Source organism: Gasterosteus aculeatus, chromosome 7 (genome assembly GCF_964276395.1).
Source record: "Gasterosteus aculeatus chromosome 7, fGasAcu3.hap1.1, whole genome shotgun sequence".
Taxonomy (NCBI): Eukaryota; Metazoa; Chordata; class Actinopteri; order Perciformes; family Gasterosteidae; genus Gasterosteus; species Gasterosteus aculeatus.
In genome coordinates, this window is record NC_135694.1 from 2,035,694 (window position 1) to 2,056,331 (window position 20,638).

The window sequence follows — 20,638 nt, forward strand, 5'->3', positions numbered from 1 at the left end:
TCGGTCCGCTCAGAAGTCAGCCTACAGCTTATTTCTCTCACTTTAGAGAACTCTCCTCAGGACTTTTCAATGGTCACTAATAATCACGACATGTAGCAGCATTAACAACCTCTTCAGTGATCACATTATGAAATAAAAGAGTGTTCACTGTATAGACAGAATGCTGAGAAGTGTGTGTACCTTGTATGCTGTGTGTATTTAATCTGCTTCTCTCTTAACATTTACCTTCATGTGACACGTTTGTATTATTGAGGATGGATTTGATCACTATGTGACTTATTGAATTAATACGACAAATGAAGACACTGATTTCGTAGTGATTAAACAGGTAATACTTTATTCAAGGCACAATATATAAAAAATGTATTAGTATAATGTATTTTGTACAAATATGATATGGTATGTATTTGTGCTAGGAGAGATGGAAAAATTGAACTTGATTAATCACGATTGTTCTGCATTTAATAGCGTTGCGGGTTGGGAAAGCCCTCGAAGGAGGCCTCACTCCTTTGTTCTCGTCCCGGCCGGAAACGAAGAATCAAAAGAGTCAACTTGCTCAAATTTAAAAATCAAAAAGTATTTAATAACTAAACAAAGTGATAAGGAATACAGTTAAAGTGAAAAACAGTGGAATATTTCGCGAAATATAGAATTCTCTGAGTCAAGTCTAAAGTGACTTATCAAAGCGGCTGCAGGAGAATTGTAACAGTCGTTTCCCCGCTTTGGTCCTTTGAAGACTCCTGAGGTGTCTTCTTGGGTGCATTTGAACGTCATTGGCTTCTCCTTCAAAGTGTCCCCTACTGGACTTGTTCCGCTAACTGCGTCCTTTACGGAGTCTCACGTTTCCGCTTTCACAGCCCGATACCGACATTATTAAAACGAGGAATGTTTACGAGAGATCGGATCAGATTGAAGAACTTTTGTGGGAATAAATGCGTAAATATGAGCGCTTCTACAAGCCGTCACTGGCGGGTTTAGAAGCGGGTTGGATTCACGGAGGGAGATCGCCGCAGACGCCGGTTTGCCGGTCGAGAGGTGCACAAAGTTGTGGAGGAAAATACGGGACAAATGTGTCCGCGGTGAGAAGCAGCAGTGTGGATGCACGAGGCAATAAAGTCTATGATAAATAAACAAACAAATAAATAAATAGACGCGACTCTCTGGGTCGTCTTCAACAAAACACGTCACTCCGCCTGTTGTTCTGGAGGTGAATCGCTCTGCAACACACGCAGAACCATGAAGTGACGCAGAAACATGCGCCGACCTTAACACTTAACACTATTACACGTATTATAATTTCCACCACTAGGGGGGATCTTCTTGCTTAAATCCCACAAAACAATAGCAATTAATCGCATTAAGTTCAATAATGAATTAGAAAATAGTGTATTTGTGACGCCCACCATGTGTTTACACGTGTGTCTTAATGTGTTTTGCCAAAAAATATAGTTTAAAGTGAACACTGTATTTAATAGGAATATAATAACTTGTGTAAAGAACTGAGATCCGTAAAGTTTGTATTTAAAGTGAATTCCACCCTTTAGCCATCAGGGAGCAGCGTGAGGCTGTATTTTGCTTTAACAAGTGACATTAGCTGTGATGCAGCGATAAAATGAATAAAGAACCAGTAGAGCTGCTGTCAGTCCCAGTAGTCCCAGTGCCCAGTAGAGGCCGATCCTTCTCAGTCTGGTGTCACTCGTTGTCTCAGGTTCGGGTCGATCCTTCACTGCTGCAAAGAGACACAACAAATCTGTTTATTCATGTAAAGAAAAAGGTTTATTTATCTGAATAAAGCTGCTGAATTAAACGTGTTAGTAAGTTTAACTTCATGAACCTACCAGTGACATTGAGGTGACATTCCTTAGAGTTCATCCCATAACTTGTGTCCACTTGACACCAGTACAGCCCCGAGTCACTAGTCTGGAGTCTGGAGATGTGAAGTCTGAGTCGTCCTTCTCTGAGGACGTCTTTGTCCCACTGGACTCGTCCTGCAAAGCGTTTATCCTGCAGCTCTGGGACCTCGACACCTTCATACAGATGAAACAGGACTGAGTGTATCTGATTAATTAACGTCTCACAGGAGACATAAAGGGCGTTGGGGGAGGGGTCCGTGCTGGTGGGGAACATCCATTCCAGTGAGATGTTGTGGTTCTCCTCTGCATGATACCAGCTCTGTGTCACATTCACTACAAATGACCCTGCTGAGGAGACAGAGAAGGAGAGGAGGAGGTGACAAAGTGACAGCTTTAACATGGAGCCTTTAGACTCCATCTCCAGATGTTTCTGAGGAGTGTGTGCTGATGCTTCACAGCTGCTTCACAAACACAAAAGTGAACTGACCACAGACACAGGAGGTCAGGATGAAGATCACCAGGATGCTGCAGATCATCTCCTCCCTGTGAGAGGAGACAGAGGAGAAGAGGCTCAAACATCATCATCACACCAACAATCTACAGTGTGTCTTCACATCCTGATGCTCTTTGTGTTCTTCATCATGCTTGTTACAAACACACAAAGCTTTCATGCTGATGACAACCTCCAGGAGAACGACAACCACAAAGTGAAGCTGGTTTTCCTGGAGATGTTTCACTCATAGCCAAATACAAGATGTATGTGTACGGTCACCTGTACTTATACATAAGGAGCTTTATAAAGTGTGTAACATCTGCAACTGATTAAGACAAAGACAAAACGAGTAGCTTTTTGCATACACCTGGTGCAGAGGTACTTTTGTTTAATCGTTAATGCTTTTCACATGGCCGATGGAAACTTCATGGTCCTTCATTGTTTGCACTGTGAAGTTTCTTGTCCCAACAAGAGACCCGCTCAACCTTTTCACGTCCTACAATCAGTGCATTACACTATTTTCTTGGCTGGATCATAAACCAGCCGTTCTCAACTGGACTTTGTCTTGACTTGTCTTTTCTTTCCCTTTTTCTCCTCTTCATTTCATGGTTGAAGAGTTGTCGTCTCTTGTGTCCTCTGGGTTTTGCTTCACCTGCACTGAGCAGGTCTCCTCATGTTTCACCAAAATCCTCCAACGGTCACGTGTGCTTGTTGAGTAACGAGCCGTTGGCCGAGAGGGAAAACAAGGGCTTGATATCAAGGTTTTGATCATTTGAAAAAGAAATGGGAACCTGAAAGACTTGATCTTGAACATTCAAAAATACAATATTCAAATAAAAATATGTGGACGAAAAGTTGGGTTGAACGGTTTAGACTCAGTTCCTCTTTTTTTTTTTTATAAAATATTTTTTTTCATTCTCCACTTATTTATATATTTTTTTGAATATTCTCAGTATTATATTACAGATTTTATATCTTCAAATTTAAATTGTATAGTTTCAGATTTTTTTTTCAATTTAACGTCTTTGTTTCCCTGATCTTCCTTTTGCAGATTCAGACTTCCTGATCTGGTGGAGTTTAACCGTCAACGCGTTGCCTTCAGGAGACGTAGGAACAAAGAGACTTATGGATCAACACTTTCTACACACTGTATTCAGGATGATGTGAAACCATTGACGCCAGGAACCAAGTTCTGTTTGGCTGTTCTGGACTCTACTCGTCAGAATCATAGAATAAAATCACTAAACTGTCTCAGATTGTATCGTTCAACGACCACATGAATCTCTCGAGTTTCAAAGCTCGTGTTCTGCATTTGGCTCCACAGACCTCAGAGTGAACATCTACGTACCGAAATGTGTAACAAACACCACACAGGGAACACACACAACCTCATGAGGCTGATTAGGATTCTTTACGCAGAGATTCAAAGATGTTTTATTGTCAGTTACACACGAGCTGTGTATTGAAATTATTGTGCTTGCCTTTTCTGGAAAGCCGACCAATTTTAAAATTAAAATAAAAATCCAATATTTACATAAATGTACATGAAATAAAAATAAAAATAAGGCAGAGATGAGGTAAAAGCGCAAAACTGAGCAGGTTGTAAAAAAAACTTAGATTAAATGAAATGTGTGCAATATAAATATAAAACAGTACAGTAACAGTAAGTGAAGTACTTTAACAAGCTAAAGTGCAGAGCAGTTGTGAGTTAGCTGTTTTTTATCTTGATGATCAGGTTAAATTCTGATCTGATCAATGCAATTAATCTTTTTACAGGTTAATTATATTTAATAAGCTAAACAAATATTATTAACCGTAAATATCTTGTGTTATCCATTTAGTCCTTCTCCCCTTACCTTGGATGTCTTGAGTCCTGTGAAGCTCTTCAACAAGTAAAACTCCTCAGTCAGTGAAGTTCATCAGAACTCATTTACAAAGTTAAGAATAAAATAACGGTCTCAGACCACGTGCTGGTTCTTTCTCTTTCTCTGTGAAGGTGCGCTCACACGTGTCATCTGAATGACTGACTGACTTTCAAAACTCCCACTCCACTGTTCTACCGACCAATCATAAAGCTTCACGTCTTTGGGGTTCAAGCGTATTGGCTCATCGCCCTATTGGGGCGTGACTCATATAGTGTAAATGGAGAAGTTGTTGATAGTAATCAGTTTAGTGCCAAACCGTCTGTTTCCTCAAAGGGGCCCCAACAGAAACCGTGTGGGAACTACTGCAGTGGTGCAGATGCAGAGAACCTGGTTGGTTTACAGAAGTTAGAAGCAGGGGTGGAAGTAACGAACTACAAATACTCACGCCGCTGTAATTGAGTAGATTTTTTGGGCACTTGTACTTTTATGAGTATTTTCTTCAAGTGGGTAATTTTACTCATACTTGAGTACAATTTACACCTTGTAATCTACTTCGCTACTTTTAAAATCAAAAGTCGCTTTTGAGTTTGCCCACAATTTAAAATAATATTCAAACCGTCAGATTTCAATGCAAATCCTTGTTGGCTGTCAGATGGCGCCCGTCTTATTCTGAGACGTAATGTAAGCAAAGGACAACTATATAACTGCAGCAGGTAAATGTTTCTGGAGGTAAAATACACAGCGCTGTAAAGACTGAGAAGGACTGAGAGTTTGAGAAAGAAGCCTAAATGGAGACAGAAGTGACCACGGACAATAATGAACAAAAGACGGAGGACGACTTGCCCCGGGGCCGTACCTGGAGTTACCGATCTCCCACAGTCCATCCGCTGTCCCACAGGTGTTAAGGTTTCGGAAGCTCTCGAGGGAGGACTCAATCCTTTGTTCTCGTCCCGGCCGGAAACGAGGACACGAATGAGTCAATTCGTTTAAATTCAAAAATCAAAAGTTATTTAATAACTGAACAACGTAATAGGGATTACAATTACAAAGTGAAATACTAAGCGAACAGTGGAATATTTCGCGAAATAGAGAATCCTCTGAGCAAGTCTGAAGTGACTTATCAACGCGGCTGCAGGAGAAGTTCTAACAGTCTTTTCCCCGCCATGGTCCTTTGAAACCTCTTGAGGTGTGTCTTCTTTGGTGCATTTGAATGTCATTGGCCTCTTCTCCAAAGGGTCACCTCCTCCATTGTCCCTTCCACGTCGAGGTGTGAAGCTGCAGCTGTAACCTGAAACCTCTCTGTCCATCTGTCCCTCACATTCCAATGCACTCAATGCAGATACAGTGGCTTTATGCCTCAATGAGTAAACCCAACAAAGCATACATCGTTTAAGTCTTCATCTTATAACTAGTACACTTTAATTACAACAACCCATCATTAATGATCACCGTTCATCACACTTCATCATAAGATCCAAGACAGTTCATGTGGTTCAATTCTCAAGACATTTGCCTCAGTCGGCTGCCTTACCTTAAGTTGTTCATTTATTACCTGACAGGAGAAAAAACTCCCAAAAAACCCTCTTTGGGGAAAAATTGGAAGAAATCCATAAAGAACGGCAATTGGCATCCGTCCCCAGGTTTTAACATCACATTGTGACAGAATGTTAATGTGTACAGTGTTTATATGATTAACATGACTATGAATTGTGTTTGATTGAAATTGCATTCACTTCATCTAACATGTTAATGTAATAACTAATATCCAATAACACAAAATATAATTCTAACACTAAACATTATTACACGTACTATAATTCCCTGACTAGGGGTGCACTTCTGGCTTAAATCCCTAACACAGGTCAAGACCCCCCAGTGGGCTGGAGAACTTCCATTGTGTTTCGAGTGAACTTGCAGCGTTTCTCTCTTGCACGCGTTTTGAAGTTATTCGTCACGTGTTCTCCGGTCGTTTTTGTGATTGCCGCATTTTTCTCTTGCAGCGTTTTACTGCTGGATTTGTTTTGCCGTTTGCAAGTAATTTGTACTCTGAGTAGTTTTTGAGAAGAGTACGTTGTACTTTTACTGAAGTACTTGTAATTGAGAACAATTTAAGCAATGTAACAGTACTTGTACTTGAGTAGAATAGAAGTAGAAGTAGAATACGCCTCACCTCCTTTCAATGTCACTGGTGCTCACTGTTGATCATCTTGATTGATTCCACAAGTGGGAAACTGTTTCAGATCGTATTTTGATTATTATTGTGATACCTGATGAAGTTATAGAATTGTGCCATAAATAGAAAATCCCAAGTATATTTACATATATTTTTAATAAAACGCTTTTATTCTGTTTACTGTAACGGTGGCGGGAACTACTGCAGTAGTACATAAATATATATATTTATAAAATAAATAAATAAAATGATGTATTTAAATAACCAACATTCTGTCGTGTCCAGGTGTTAATCAAGTTGTCTCGTGTCTATGTGTCTCGTGATTTCCTGTTTTATTTTGAAAACCGACCTTCCTCTCGTTTCAGGCTTCTTCCCCCCTTTGTGCAGGTCCCACTGTCTCTCCTTCCCCTGTTTCCACCTGTGTCTTCACCTTGTGTGTATATTGTCTGCGTCTCCGTTTGTCCTGTTCCCGTGTCACAGAGAACCAGCGTGTATCCACGTCCATCGTCCAGCTTTACCACGTTTTTCGTACCTTGTTCAGGGTCTCTTTCTGTTTGATTCCTCTTTCAGCTTAGTTTCATTTTCTAGATCCTTCTGGGATTTTTCCTCCATCAAGAGTGATTTTCATCGCAGCGGCATTTGCCTTTTGTTAATAAACTTTGATTTTGCGAACATCGCCTGAGGAGTCGTGACACCTTCATGAGATAGAAAAGATAATAAATAAAACACACAATGTTGGTCTCACATTAAAAGCAGCTAATGGGTTTTGATTTGTGATTTGAATGTGGAAAGTAAAAATACAATTCTTTTAAAAGTGTAACAATAGGATAAAAAATAAAAACGAGACTTACATATATTAATAACATTCCCTGAGTATTTAAAAATGTAATGCTATTTTTTGGTGAAGGTTAATAACATCTTTTGTGTTCGTTTTTTAAAACGTTAAATTCAAAAGTACAATTTATTCTTTTGAAAGAGGAAACAATATAAGAGCAAAGTGCTTTTCTATTCTCCCGACCCCTCAGAGCGCCTGGGATGGAACCGTTGATCCTCTGGTTGGACTCTACACCCACAGTCTCCCTGACACTTCATGTCACCATTGACTTACATTCATGCTGTGATGTCAGAGGGTGAGTCAGTTTGGTCCTGATGAAACTAAACTAACTCACCATCACACAAACAACGAGGGCTCAGCGTTCACCAGCTGGGCTCCCTGAGTCACACGTGTCTCTGTGGACTCACTGATACCTTCATGCTGCTGTTGGTCCATGAGACACACAGGAGACGTCCAAAGATCCAGATGTGGCTGGTGGAACATTTTGTAGGGGGGGCTGTCCAATTGATTTCAGCAAACATCACATCATCAGTTATTTAATGCAGATTAAAAAAACGCCAAACTAATTTGAAGTTCAATATTTTTTCTCTCTCTCTCTCTATATTTATATATGTAATCTAGTATAATGTATCCATCTCTCTATCTATCTTGAACGAGCGCCACCAGCCCGTCGTTGTGGCTGCAAACGGTACTGCATCTGCTTTACGTTGTACGCACGTGATGAGAATTCCATTCGAAGTGACATATTATAAAAAATAACAAAACAATCTAATGTCGCAAACTTCCTGTTAAAAAAATCCACAGCTATAAACAGGACGACAATGACTACTGTGGACACTGTGATTTAGTGTGAGGGCGTTTCTATCACACTGCTCTCCCTGTCAGTGGAGCCAGTCTATTTCCATCAAGTTTGGGGTATTCAATGTTATTGATAAACAGCTTTTAGATAAATCAGCTATTTAAAAGCACTTTTTGGGTCAAGTTGGAGTTTAAACACGTAAACTGGAAATTAAAGTAGTTTTTAATAACACAAACAGGCTTAAGATCCCGATTTGTCTCAGCTGGACACCTCAGACGGTTTCTGTGCAATCACTTAAAGGATCAATAACTTCAATTGTGACTCCGAGGTATTGTTTGTTGTCCTGATCACTAATATCAGAAAATAAAGAAAGAACCAGTAGAGCTGCTATCAGTCCCAGTGCACAGTAGAGAACGATGCTTTCCCTTTCTCCTCTCAGTCTGGTGTCACTTGTTGTCTCAGGTTCGGGTCGATCCTTCACTGCTGCAAAGAGACACAACAAATCTGTTTATTCATGTAAAGAAAAAGGTTTATTTATCTGAATAAAGCTGCTGAATTAAACATGTTAGTAAGTTTAACTTAATGAACCTACCAGTGACATTGAGGTGACATTCCTTAGAGCTCTTCCCATAACTTGTGTCCACTTGACACCAGTACAGCCCCGAGTCATTAGTCTGGAGTCTGGAGATGTGAAGTCTGAGTCGTCCTTCTCTGAGGACGTCTTTGTCCCACTGGACTCGTCCTGCAAAGCGTTTATCCTGCATCTCTGGGACCTCGACACCTTCATACAGATGAAACATGAGTGATGGTTTCTCATCAGCTACCATCTCACAGGAGACATAAAGGGCGTTGGGGGAGGGGTCCGTGCTGGTGGGGAACCTCCATTCCAGTGAGATGTTGTGGTTCTCCTCTGCATGATACCAGCTCTGTGTCACATTCACTACAAATGACCCTGCTGAGGAGACAGAGAAGGAGAGGAGGAGGTGACAAAGTGACAGCTTTAACATGGAGCCTTTAGACTCCATCTCCAGATGTTTCTGAGGAGTGTGTGCTGATGCTTCACAGCTGCTTCACAAACACAAAAGTGAACTGACCACAGACACAGGAGGTCAGGATGAAGATCACCAGGATGCTGCAGATCATCTTCTCCCTGTGAGAGGAGACAGAGGAGAAGAGGCTCAACCATCATCATCACACCAACAATCTAGTGTGTCTTCACATCCTGATGCTCTTTTATAGCTTCCTGGTCCTGTGATCACACACCCCTTTGATTTAACCACATTATTAACTATATTATTATCTCTATTGCATAAACAGTGGACAATCAATGAGTACAATGAGTAAATGTCTCTGCATGTAGTCAACCACTGTTGCCAACACACTCCTATTGGCCATAGATTATTATTATTATTTTGGGCGCCCTCTAGTGGCCCCTGCAGACATTGGTGGGGGAACCTGTTCACGTGGGCGCCCTCTTGTGGCCCCTGCGAAAGTTATATTTGATTCAGACTGAATTCTTTATCCTGTCCCAGAGAGCCGCAGGTCAGATCCTTTAAATCCAGATTACAGACTGTTCTGTTCGGCCTTTAATTTACTATATATGCTTTTCTGAATTTTGGCACTCTCGTATTTTATTCAATTTTTAGTTTTTTAACGTTGTCTTTTTGCTTTTTTATCTTTTATGTTTCAATCAATTTCCTTAACTTTTTTTTAATCTCCTTAATTTATGTTTAGATGTTTTCAATGGCTTCTGTGAAGCACTTTGAGTTGCCTTGTTTTGTGCTACACAAATGCTCTACCAACATTTATAACAAACACCACACAGTGAACACACACAACCTCATGCTATTGTTGAAAATGTTCTTTACTTAATAATAAAGCTGTTTTTTCTCGATGGATCAGGTTATATTCCGATATGTCATCAAAAAAATTGCATATTTTTATCGTTTAATTCTATTTAATGAGCAAAACAAACAAACATCTTGTGTAATCCATATAATCACAACAACATTAAGTCATTCTCTCCTCACCTTGGACGTCTTGAGTGAAGCTCCTCAGTCAGTCAGTTTCCTCCTGACTCATTTACTAGAATAAAGTAAGTCTCCCAGACGGGTGTCGCTCTTCATGCTATGACGTCCTGCTGAACACGAGCTTAAAGAGCTGAGACCAAATAAGAAGAAACTCACCACAGTAATCACAAATATCACCCAAAATACAACGACGAAGCAGTAAACTGGTTGCTCACTTTATAAAAAAAATGGCTTGAACCTCCGCGAGGAAGTTTACAGTAAACAGGGAAACAAAACAACATGAGGGTTGATTTGTAATCATTTCATCCAAAGGCAGATTACTGTGAATTCATCAAACCCCCGAAGAACATTTATTCAGTCTGTGAGTGAATAATTCTGAATAAAAGTATTTTGGAAGCAGAATCAAAGTGAACAGTGTGTCAGAAGAGCAACACATGGAGGTGGTTTGATTCTTCTACGAGGCAACAAGGTCACACGGAGGCGCTGGATGCTGATGTTCACTTTATTCTCATGAGCTGTTGTTTCTAAAGTCAATACAAAGAGAGAGAAAGACGCCACGCAACACGTGACCAAAGGATAACACACGTACAGGCGTGATGGAAAGAATTGTTTTCTATGTCCGGTCACATTAGAACATCAGGGCGATGTGATTTATAGAGGGTCTATTGTCCGGTTATGGACTTGGATTCAGTAAAAACAGAGACATCGTCTCAGGATCCATCAACACTTTATCGACACGTAAAGAGATTCTGATCATTTATACGGAGGAATATTCACCAATCACCAAACGATCAGGCTGCATTTCATCATTGGTCACTTTATAAAAACTCTCTGTATAGGTGGTGTTTGTAGGTGGTGTTTGTAGGAGGGTGGAGGACAGTTATGAAACCTCAGTTCATTAAAGACTGAAATAAAGTCCTAAAAACCCCCGAAACTTTAAATATGTGAAGTATTTACTGAGGAAAACAAACCAGATGTTTAGATGTTCTGATGAAGTGAATCAGAGGGAACATTGTGTTGTTTGTTACTTGAGTATTTTTATTTAATGACGATTCAAACTTCTGCTCCACTACATCTTAATATTGTACTCTTTATTGTACTAAATCTAAACTAATTGTAGTTTTTGCTGTACTAAATATAGTACATTTTAGATGTAATGATTGTACTTGATACTGTATTACATCAGAGACATTGTACTTTCTGCTGTACTTGTATATATGTACATAAATATACCGCACACCTTTGGATTCGTGTTAAGCAGTCACGTGTTTAAAGAGGACCAGCGCAGCAGACACACGCCGCACAGCGTGTTTCCCAGAAGTCACCAGCAGACCACGTCTTCAACGACACCTGAAACAGGTAATTGAGGACATTTTGCACTCGTGGTCCCCAGAAGACGAATCCTACGGAATTTAGTGAGCTCGTTCCCGGACACGCGTCTGGGAGTTTACGCACAAAATGATATGAAAAGCCAAGAGATTGTCGTTTAGAAGTTGATGACGTCGGCCGTCGGCCTCGTGACCCTGGAGGGGAGGTCGCTGACTTCAGCAGGACCCGTGGAGTCGGCGGCAGTTAGCTCGGGCATTTCTCTTTCTCCGTGGACATCCTCCCATCGTGCCACGCTTCTCTGGTGCTCCTCAGGGCCTTGGTTCTCCTGGGGTCCACCACCACGTAGTCCACGCGCGCGCGCTCCTCGCCCGCCGCCGCCGGCTCGCCGCCTCCTCCGCCGCCGCCGCCTTCGGCCGTGCGGCGTTTCTGGTTAAAAGATTCGCGAATCACTCGGCGGATCGATTTGTCGACGCAAAAAAACAAAGCGTACTAGTTCGCTTTGTCGCCCTCCAGTGGCTGAACGACCACACACACTGAACACGTAACACAACGTGTACAGAGAGGAGGAGAGAGAGTCGTGTCACCTGTCTGGTTGCCGTCGATCGCCCGGTGTGGAGGTCCAGGTCCAGGTCCAGGTACTCCACCTGTTTGTCGCCGATGGCGCGCCGGAGCATCGGGCTGCTGACTCCACCTTCTGAGGCCCGGTGCAGCAGGAGCCTCAGAGACTGTTTAGACGCACACGATGAAGTGGATGAATGGGGAGAAAGCGGATGAGGTCAAGAGGAACGGAAGGAACTGCTGACGGGTGGAGGGAGAGACGGTGCACAGGGAGAAGGATGCGGAGGAGAAGGATGCGGAGCAGCAGGGATGGAGAAGAAGAAAGAGTTGAGTAGGGACGGAAGCGAGCGTTTTACCAACTCGCCGGCGCTGAAGCTGAGGGTGGAGGTCGTCGTCGTCGTCATGGCGACGCAGCTGTCGTCGGCGTCATCGGAGTCGGAGGACGGGGACGAGCTGTGAGCGGAGGTCGGCCTGACGGGCCGGCAGCTGGACGGGCTGACGCACAATGAAAAATAAGGATAAAGTTTAGAGCCGCTACGATCTATTGATTTATCATTATGATGAAATATTTTATTTCCTGAAAAAAATCCATCTGAGTGAGTGGTTGAGTTTGTTATTTCTCATTTAAAGACATCAAACCAAACAATAGGACATTTTAACAGATATTTGTTTCAAAGTATTAAACATTTAATTAATGGATGAGATTAAATAAATACAATAGTATCATATATCATATATATAGTATAGTATATATAGTATATATACATCACGTCTACTTCCTGCTGCTTCTGGACGTTAAACATGGGTGTTTTTTTATGTTGACGCACTATAAAACATCACGCACACACACTTACTCTCTCGTGAAGGTTCGAGTGACAGGCGAGCGGACAGGGGGCGGGACTTCCTGCCACTCCTGCTGCATTGGACTGATGTCCAGAGGAGCCGGTTTCCCTGGGAGACGAGAGGAGAGACTTTTAGAAACGCAAAAAACAACAGGGCGACACACTGGAACGCTGACATTTGGGACAAGAACACATGTGAAAAGCAAAAATCTGGCCACGTTTAGTTTGGTAAACAAGTGGTGTAGCGACCGTTGTAGAGAATGTCAAATGAAATGTATTTTAAGTCTTTTAAATGCTAGTAAGTGGTTTTTATGTTTGGAACAAAAAGCTTTTAAAAAGAAGCCGCTGTGTTGCAGAAACACCTTCACAAGCATCGCTAATATTTAATGCGTTTCCATAAGCTGTTGGGAAACGGTAAATAATTCAGACCTAAAAGAGGCCGAAGGGGAAACCAGAGAGACGCACTGGGAGAGAAATCAGACCGGTTCCTCCTCTGGTTCTGTGTCTGCAGGCGGAGCGACAGCAGAACCACTTCACCGCGAGGTCCCGTCATGTGACCCGTCATGTGACTCTGTCCCGAGGAGGCATCAAACTCACCTCTGCGTTGCGGTTTCAGGTCGCGGTGGATGGGGGGGGGCGTCGCCTCCCCTCCCCCTCCCCCGGGAGACTCCGCGGCGGCCCTCCGGAGCGGCGGCGGGGTGAGGGGGGCGGCGGGAGTCAGGGGGTGGCTGCGAAAACCCGCGTGGGCAGGAGGTGGCACCCGCTTCCCGAGGGAGGGCGGGTCGCCCGTCGCCGGGGTCGGGTGAGCGGGGGGGGGAGGGGCGAGGGGGGTCATGGGGACGTAGTTGGCCTCCCGGAGGTGGACGCAGGGGTCCGAGGGAGGAGGTGGAGGCACCCTGGAACTAGAGAAGAAGAAGAAGAAGTCGGACATTAGGGCAGAAAGGACGTGTCATTCAACGATGATGGCAAACGGTGTCGTAGCTGCTTCGGCGTCGGCGCCCTCTGACCTCGGGGCGACAGGAGGCTCGGTGGCGGCGGCGCTCATGGGAACGTAGTTCTCGTCCACGTCGTCGTCCTCAGAGCAAACGCTACCCAGAGGCACCAGGCCTTTATTCAACTAGAGAGAGACTCGCAGTTATACGTGAGGATCACAGGCTTCAAACGCACATTTATTCTTTTTAAAGATTCCACTTACAAAGTAACTGTTGAAGCGCTCGCTGAAGTCAAACATGCTCGCTCTGTGGGACAGAGACCGAGGGGCGTAAACGGCGTCGCCACCTGGAGCGAATAGAAACACGTTTGACTGTTAAAGGGTTCTGACGCACCGTGAAAGAACCTTTGGAGAATTACGGAACATTTTAAAGCCGCGGGTTTCAAGCTGAGATCTGCACGACAAAGAGTCTCTGTTCCATTCAGGGGGCAAAGGTCTCGTCTTATTCTGGTGCAAACTGTTACAGCCGTGAGGATATAATCCGTCAGCGCTGCACAATGAAGCTGCTTAATCTCCTCTGAGCTTCAAAACTGTTTCACAGACCCTATTTGTTCTTATTGAAGGTTTACACAATGTTCCTAAAGGCTTTCGTGTGTGAGCTGAAGTAGGAGTAAGTGGACAAAGTGTCAAAGAGACATAAATCCACTAAAAACGGACAAGAAATGTCATTAAACGTTCAGAAATAGACTCAAAATAACCAAAATAAACACAAAATGACGCCGAAAAAGACCAAACCAAACCCGCTGTCTTCTCACCCGGCGAGGTGACGGTGTTGCTCCTCGGCAGACCTCCTCCCTCCAAACATCCGTCCCTCCTCTCCAGCTCCGGGAAGCAGTGTGGCAGCGTGGCCCGCCGCTGGCCCCCCGCCGAGCCCCCTCCCTGGCCCGCGGCGCCGCGCGGCTTGGGCGGGCGCGGAGGGCCCGTCGGGGCCGCGGAGTCCACGGCGGGGGTGGAGGAAGGGCGGCGTGGGTGGGGGGGCCGCGCTTGGGTGGCGGACGCCGGGCGCGGCACCTGGTAGCCCCCGGCGGCGTACGGGTGGGCGCAGGGGGCCGCGGCGGAGAGAGGTATCGCCACGGGCCGCAGGCGGAAGTCCAGGGAGTGCTTCCTGGGGTGAGGAGAGGGGTGACAGCGAAGTCGGCCGGGCGGCCTCTGGAGGTCAGAGGTCACGCCGGCGTCGGGGGACTGGCCGGAGGGGGGCGTCCCGGAGCGGGCGGAGGAAGAGGACGAGGAGGAGGAGGGAAGACGGAGGCTGTTGGAGTCGCTTTCCTGCGAGGTGGTGGAAGCTAAAGGAGGCCTGCAGGCGAGAGACACCAGAACAAGACTTTCAACACGTCGACAAATGTCAATTCCAACCACCTGGACGGGAGGAATCCCAGCAGCTGCAGCGGAACATTCGGCTTTTATTGGAGATGCAGAAATCGGGCGTAATCCAGTTCAACAAAGACCTCTAATCCCTTTTTATCAGAACGCGTCTCAACCTGCAGCTCAGACTTTGGGTCTGGATGATTTACCTTCAGGGGGGTTTTATGTCCCAACCAGAACGCAACAGTTGCAAAATCTTTTGTGTTTGTGATCTTTTAAGATGTGACGCGTGATTGTAGCATCTTTATAAAGACTCAGCTGTGTGTGTGTGTGTGTGTGTGTGTGTGTGTGTGTGTGTGTGTGTGTGTGTGTGTGTGTGTGTGTGCGCGTCTACCCGATGTGACTCTGACAGTGCGATAACCACATGTAGTTTTCCTCTGCGTCGCCGCCGTGCGTCGGGCTCCCGGCGCCCGGCAGGTCATACGGGTCTGGGACTGACCTCGTTGCCGCGGCCATCGCTATCGCTGACGAGCCGGAGACAGAATGTCTCTCCGGGCCTGCAGAAAGGAGAAAGCGTCTCACGTAATCCCGTCCTCTCTGCGTAACTTGGAGTATAAATCAGATCTTCTATTATCTCAAAGTTAATGCTCGCTGGGTTTGACTGCATTAGATTCTAAAAGGTGTTTAAAGGCATTAAAACGTACAAAGCTCACTGGTTTATAAAGGACCAAAGCGCTCGTGTTTCCGAGCATAACGTCAGAAAGTCCAAATGTGCCGGGGACATTTCTGTCCGTCTTTTCCATCTCCATGTTGTCTCCGTTCTCTCCTCCTACTGGTTTTCCCGCTGACTCAGCATCCACCCACGCAACCACCCACCCGTCTTTGACACCCCCCCCCCCCCTCGCCAGACGCACCGTCCTCCGTGGGGTTGAAGCCACACAGCAGGCAGATGGAGGACACCCAGCGGTTCATGTCCTCCTCGGACTCCGCCACCAGGTACCAGGTCCTCTCCTCCGTCCTCAGGTCGAAGACGAAGCTGCTCTCCAGCTCCTTCTTAGTGAAGGACAAGCCGGCGTCCACCTGAGGGAGGGGTGGAGGGGGGCGGGGGCATTTACGTCACGTGAGTCAGAAGCTGCTCATGAAAGGTGGAACCATCAAACATCAGTGAAGCTCGGACGCGGTCAGGTGATCGGCGGCGTGCGGCTACCTGCTCACACAGGCTCAGGTTGATGGTCCGGATGGGCCGGCGGGTCTGCTGGCTCTTAAAGTACTGCAGGACGTCCGGCTCGCCGCTCAGCCGACCGCTGCGCAGCACGAACCAGCGCCGCTTCCACGCCTGCAGACAGGAGCACCTCCTCGCTCAGACCAAACGCCACAGGCAGAGCGCGGGGACCGAAGAACCGGCGGAACATTTACGCCAAATGGCCTTTTTCACAGATCATTGGCGAAAAAGGTCAGACGAGGTTTCCGTTCGCTTCACGTCCTCTCGCTCGCTCTCCTGTTAACTGGTGTGTGTCTCTCCGCCACACGTGAAACACGACACACACACACCGCTAAATGTTTGACACCTCGTCATGCGCCGAGCATTATGGGTAGTCTCCATCTCCCCTGAGCCACCCACGGGACGACCCTTCATGTTCCAGAGACGACTCCCTGTGTGAGTCTGTGCGTGAGCCAAAGACGCGTTGTGGTTACGCAAATGGGTGAGGCCTGAAGAAGGATTTTAATTTAATTACAGCAGCCCCCCCCCCCACACACACACACACCCTGCACACACACACACACACACACACACACACACCCTGCACATATGATGATCTCAGTGTTTTTCTGTGTAAAGACGTCAGTAAAATATCTAAAAAAGACGGAAGAGCGACTGAAAACGTGGGAATAAACGTTGTGCTGCTGTTTATGTGGCTAAATACACTATATGTGTGTGTGTGTGTGTGTGTGTGTGTGTGTGTAATAAATAATGTGTTGCGCGTTCCTCCCTACTTTCTCTCCAAACACAGACAGGAAGAGGAAATCGCTGAACAGGAAGTGCCCGCAAGAGATGGCAGTAGATGTGAGTGTGTGTGTGTGTGTGTGTGTGTGTGTGTGTGTGTGTGTGTGTGTGTGTGTGTGTGTGTGTGTGCGTGTGTGTGTATTTCTGTCTGTCCTCCTCTCAATTTTAGGCCGCTGGACAAACAGCAAGCAGCAGGGTGGCAGCAACAAGCATGAAAGGACTACGGGTGCAGGACTCCATCGGATTGTTGTAGCCGAAAAGTTTTAAAATGACAGAAAATCAATTCTGTTGACCGCTTTCTCAATTACGACAAAACCGCTCCTTTAAAAGGCCGAGTTGCCAAAGGAAATCTCAAGTGTACGCGTCATTTTAACGCAGGAAGCCCAACATCAACCGGGTCAGAGGTCAGTGTGAACAAACCGCCGCCCCTCCAGCGCTCAGCACCGCGGACAGCAGCGAACGACAGTGAATTATCACGTCGACGAAGCGGAGCCTGCATTCATTAGAGGTTCATCCCACGGGCCTTTGAGCCAGGCATCGACCAGCCGGCTTCAGCAGCTGTTCATGGAGCAGAAAGAAAAAACAAACAAGTTTCCTCTGCCTGCGCAAATATCAGCGCCGGTAACTTCAAAACGTTTTCCGAAAAAACACTTCCTCTGATGTCCCTCCGACTGTTTGCTTCCTCCTTTGACCCCTGAGCTCGAACAGGAAGAGGGCACAATGGATCTAAACCCCCCCCCGCCTGCAAACCCAAATTAAACACCAGACCGGATCCACAAGCGTCCTCGTTCACTCATCTCTTCCCTCTGTCATTCATCCATTCCTTCCCTGAAGTCCCGCCCTCTAATTGGTCACTAGCGGCTGTCAATCAGTCTGTGAAGTCTCCCGCAGTCCGTGATCCGCTCACACATGACGCTTTCCTAAACTGTGCTTCACCTTGTGTGTGTGTGTGTGTTTCTTCAGGGAGGCCCCCTCTCCTCCAGGGCCAGCTGAGAGCGATTAGTTTATTACGTAACACACACACACACACACACACACACACACACAGACACACAATGAGGTACACTACACAAGCTCTGGCCCAACGTTTAGGGGCCTGCTGCATTCAACATGGGCTGCTCCCTGTGTGTGTGTTGACAGTAAACACACACATCTGGCCAGGCGTGTGTGTGTGTGTGTGTGTGTGTGTGTGTGTGTGTGTGTGTGTGTGTCTGTGTGTGTGTGTGTGTGTGTGTATACGGCACTCCGTCTGAACAATGATCACTTTGGTTCTCCTTCTCTTCTCCTTCCTGTTTTCTTCTTCTTCCAAAAATGTCTGCTGCGTATGTTCGACCCCCCTCACACGCTTTACCGATGTCAGCTGCCGGGGATTGTGGGTAGTGGAGTCCTCGTGATTATAGACACTTAACAGCATCTGTTGTTATTTTATCCACATAAAAGACTGATGTTTCAGATCAGCAGTTAGAAGCAGTAAACAATTCTGTAAACAATCACTTATTCTACCGTTTTTTATACACATGCACACGCACACGCACACGCACGCACATGCACGCTAACAGGAAGACAGTAACTTAATGGAAAAGAGGCACAGAGGGAAAAACAACACAGAAAAGAAAGAAAGATTAAGGGAAAATATGTGGAGGAGAGATGAGATTAGCTCAACTCCAGGCACGCTAGATATGCAGTGTGTGTGTGTGTGTGTGTGTGTGTGTGCGCGTGCGCTTAAGCTGCTTCTTTATTGGAAAGCTGCAGCCATTGAACAAACAGCCCTCAAATTGTTCCTGGGTTTATTCCATATTTATTATATATATATATATATTTAATATATAACACAAAATAAGATCCTCTCTCTTTTTAAGCCTTTGTGTCACTTGAAGGTTCTGCAGATGAAGGTGATTCGCTCTCAGAATAAGTAAAGGTTGTCAGTTGGGAGATTTGAAATCGTACAGTATTTGGTGAAAGATTGTTTTTGCAGTTCAACCAGCTGGAAACGATCCAGTCGTGTGGATTTATGTTGAAAGGCAGGTGGATTCTTTGGGCATCGAGAAGCTCTCAAATGAACGAATCTGCCTTTAATTCTGCACCTCGTCGCATTGTTTTAATGCCGTTTATCTACTTATGGATAAAGTTGATATAGTAACCGATTACTTCTACTTTTCTACTAAGTCAAAATTCAGATTGTGCTTCAATTGAAATGAAACAAAGAGCGTTTAACTGAACGAATCGACCCGACCCGAAAGACACCGATTGATCTTCTTTTAATTCGCTACAAGTTGAAATACTCACATGGCGGCGCAGCTTCTTCTCCGGGGGGGACTTCCTCAGCCAGCCTTCACACACCACCTCCCCCGGCCCGCTCATCCCGACCGATCGATCGATCGATCGATCGGTCCCCCTCCCTCCGGGCTCCCAGTCAGCCGACACACCTCCGATTAATCGATCGGGATTCCCCTGCGGTCGATCGGTCTGAGTCCTCCAGCCCGGCGGGATCCCGCTTCACGAACCGGTTTAAGAGGGTTCACATCAGCTGATGCGAAACAACCCAACGGCAGTTTACGTCCGCGCGTGAGAAAAGGAGCCGCTCCTCCGCGCGCGGCACCAGCCACACCTCCTTCTTCTGGGGGGGGGGGGGGCGGGGGGCTCCCTCCCTCCCCCCCTCTCTCACTGTGAGACAACCGACCAGAATGCTTTGGCTCGGACATTCCTTCCCTCCTCCCTCCTCTCCTCCCTCCTCCCTCCTCTCCTCCCTCCTCCCTCCTCCGCTCTCACTCCGCCCATTCCCGCTGTGAAGTATTCACAATGTGCTTAAAGTACCAGAAGTTAAAGTACTCAGGATGGTTCATTATTGATGCAGTTTAAAATGTGCTTCTGGTTTGTAGCTATTTACTGATTTATCTGCTAATTTCTTTTTTAGATAGTTTAAATAAGTCCACACAAAATAACCCGTCGATTTAAATCGATGTAATTAAATGACAAGAACTGTAACAAAAAGAGGTAAAAAAAAAAAAAAAAGGGAAAATGAAAGTTATAAAATGACCAAAAATATATAAATTATTAATAGGATCCCTTCAGTAATTCAAATGCGGTTGACAGCAGTGGTACATTTAAAAACAGAAATATGTAGAGTGTATTTAATGTTTTATATGTTCAACAGAGCAAATCTTTATTCTTTCCCTCCGCTGCGAGCTGGTTCTGCACTAAATCATATGGAGATATAGTTTTAGATTTGTATTATCATTTGCATACCGCTCATATTACATGGCATGTAGTTTGGTGATTATGTAATAGCCTCGCGATTAGAAGTGCAAAGTAGAAAATAGGAAAACGTAATTTAAATATTGTTATTATTATATTATTATTAATTATTAATATTATTAAGATTTATTGAATTATTGCTGAAAGTATTCAACAATAATTCAATTAATGCACTTAGTAAATTCCCACGGAAAGAGAGAGATTCTTGGAAAGGACGCAAACAAAAAGAAAGGAGATCTTTGGAATCCATTTAGATTAGAAAACGATGCCATCTAGCGGCCGATTCGAAGTACTGCATCTCTAAAAGC

At 45.2% G+C, this 20,638-nt stretch overlaps 2 protein-coding genes and 1 long non-coding RNA gene across 5 annotated transcripts in view; 1 reads left to right on the forward strand and 2 right to left on the reverse strand.

Moving 5' to 3' along the window:
- LOC144410212 (uncharacterized) overlaps positions 1-2,202 on the forward strand; it is a 24,144-nt gene extending 21,942 nt beyond the window's left edge. The window contains exon 2 of the long non-coding RNA XR_013468126.1: positions 1,634-2,202. This is a non-coding gene — a long non-coding RNA (uncharacterized LOC144410212). The remainder of the gene's footprint in view (positions 1-1,633) is intronic.
- LOC120821470 (GRB2-associated-binding protein 1) lies at positions 310-19,706 on the reverse strand. Of its 3 annotated transcripts, XM_078105323.1 has the most exons (15): positions 19,362-19,706; positions 16,278-16,406; positions 15,985-16,150; positions 15,465-15,627; positions 14,524-15,062; positions 13,973-14,055; positions 13,785-13,894; positions 13,375-13,679; positions 12,790-12,886; positions 12,292-12,430; positions 11,962-12,102; positions 10,049-11,803; positions 2,341-2,396; positions 1,839-2,201; positions 310-1,729 (listed from the first exon to the last, which is right to left on the reverse strand). In XM_078105323.1, exons 1-12 carry the CDS (start codon positions 19,434-19,436, stop codon positions 11,621-11,623), a joined length of 2,130 nt encoding a protein of 709 aa, XP_077961449.1. In that variant the 5' UTR covers positions 19,437-19,706; the 3' UTR covers positions 310-1,729; positions 1,839-2,201; positions 2,341-2,396; positions 10,049-11,620. The 3 variants fall into 3 exon arrangements, with proteins under 3 accessions (XP_077961449.1, XP_077961450.1, XP_077961448.1); XM_078105324.1 differs by having other exon boundaries at positions 1,839-2,396; positions 13,375-13,673; XM_078105322.1 differs by having other exon boundaries at positions 1,839-2,396.
- LOC120813105 (programmed cell death 1 ligand 1-like) lies at positions 8,223-9,194 on the reverse strand. Its single transcript, XM_078105365.1, has 3 exons — positions 9,113-9,194; positions 8,611-8,973; positions 8,223-8,501 (listed from the first exon to the last, which is right to left on the reverse strand). The coding sequence occupies exons 1-3, from the start codon at positions 9,159-9,161 to the stop codon at positions 8,290-8,292; spliced, it is 624 nt and encodes a 207-aa protein (XP_077961491.1). The 5' UTR covers positions 9,162-9,194; the 3' UTR covers positions 8,223-8,289.
- Positions 19,707-20,638: the final 932 nt, after the last annotated feature.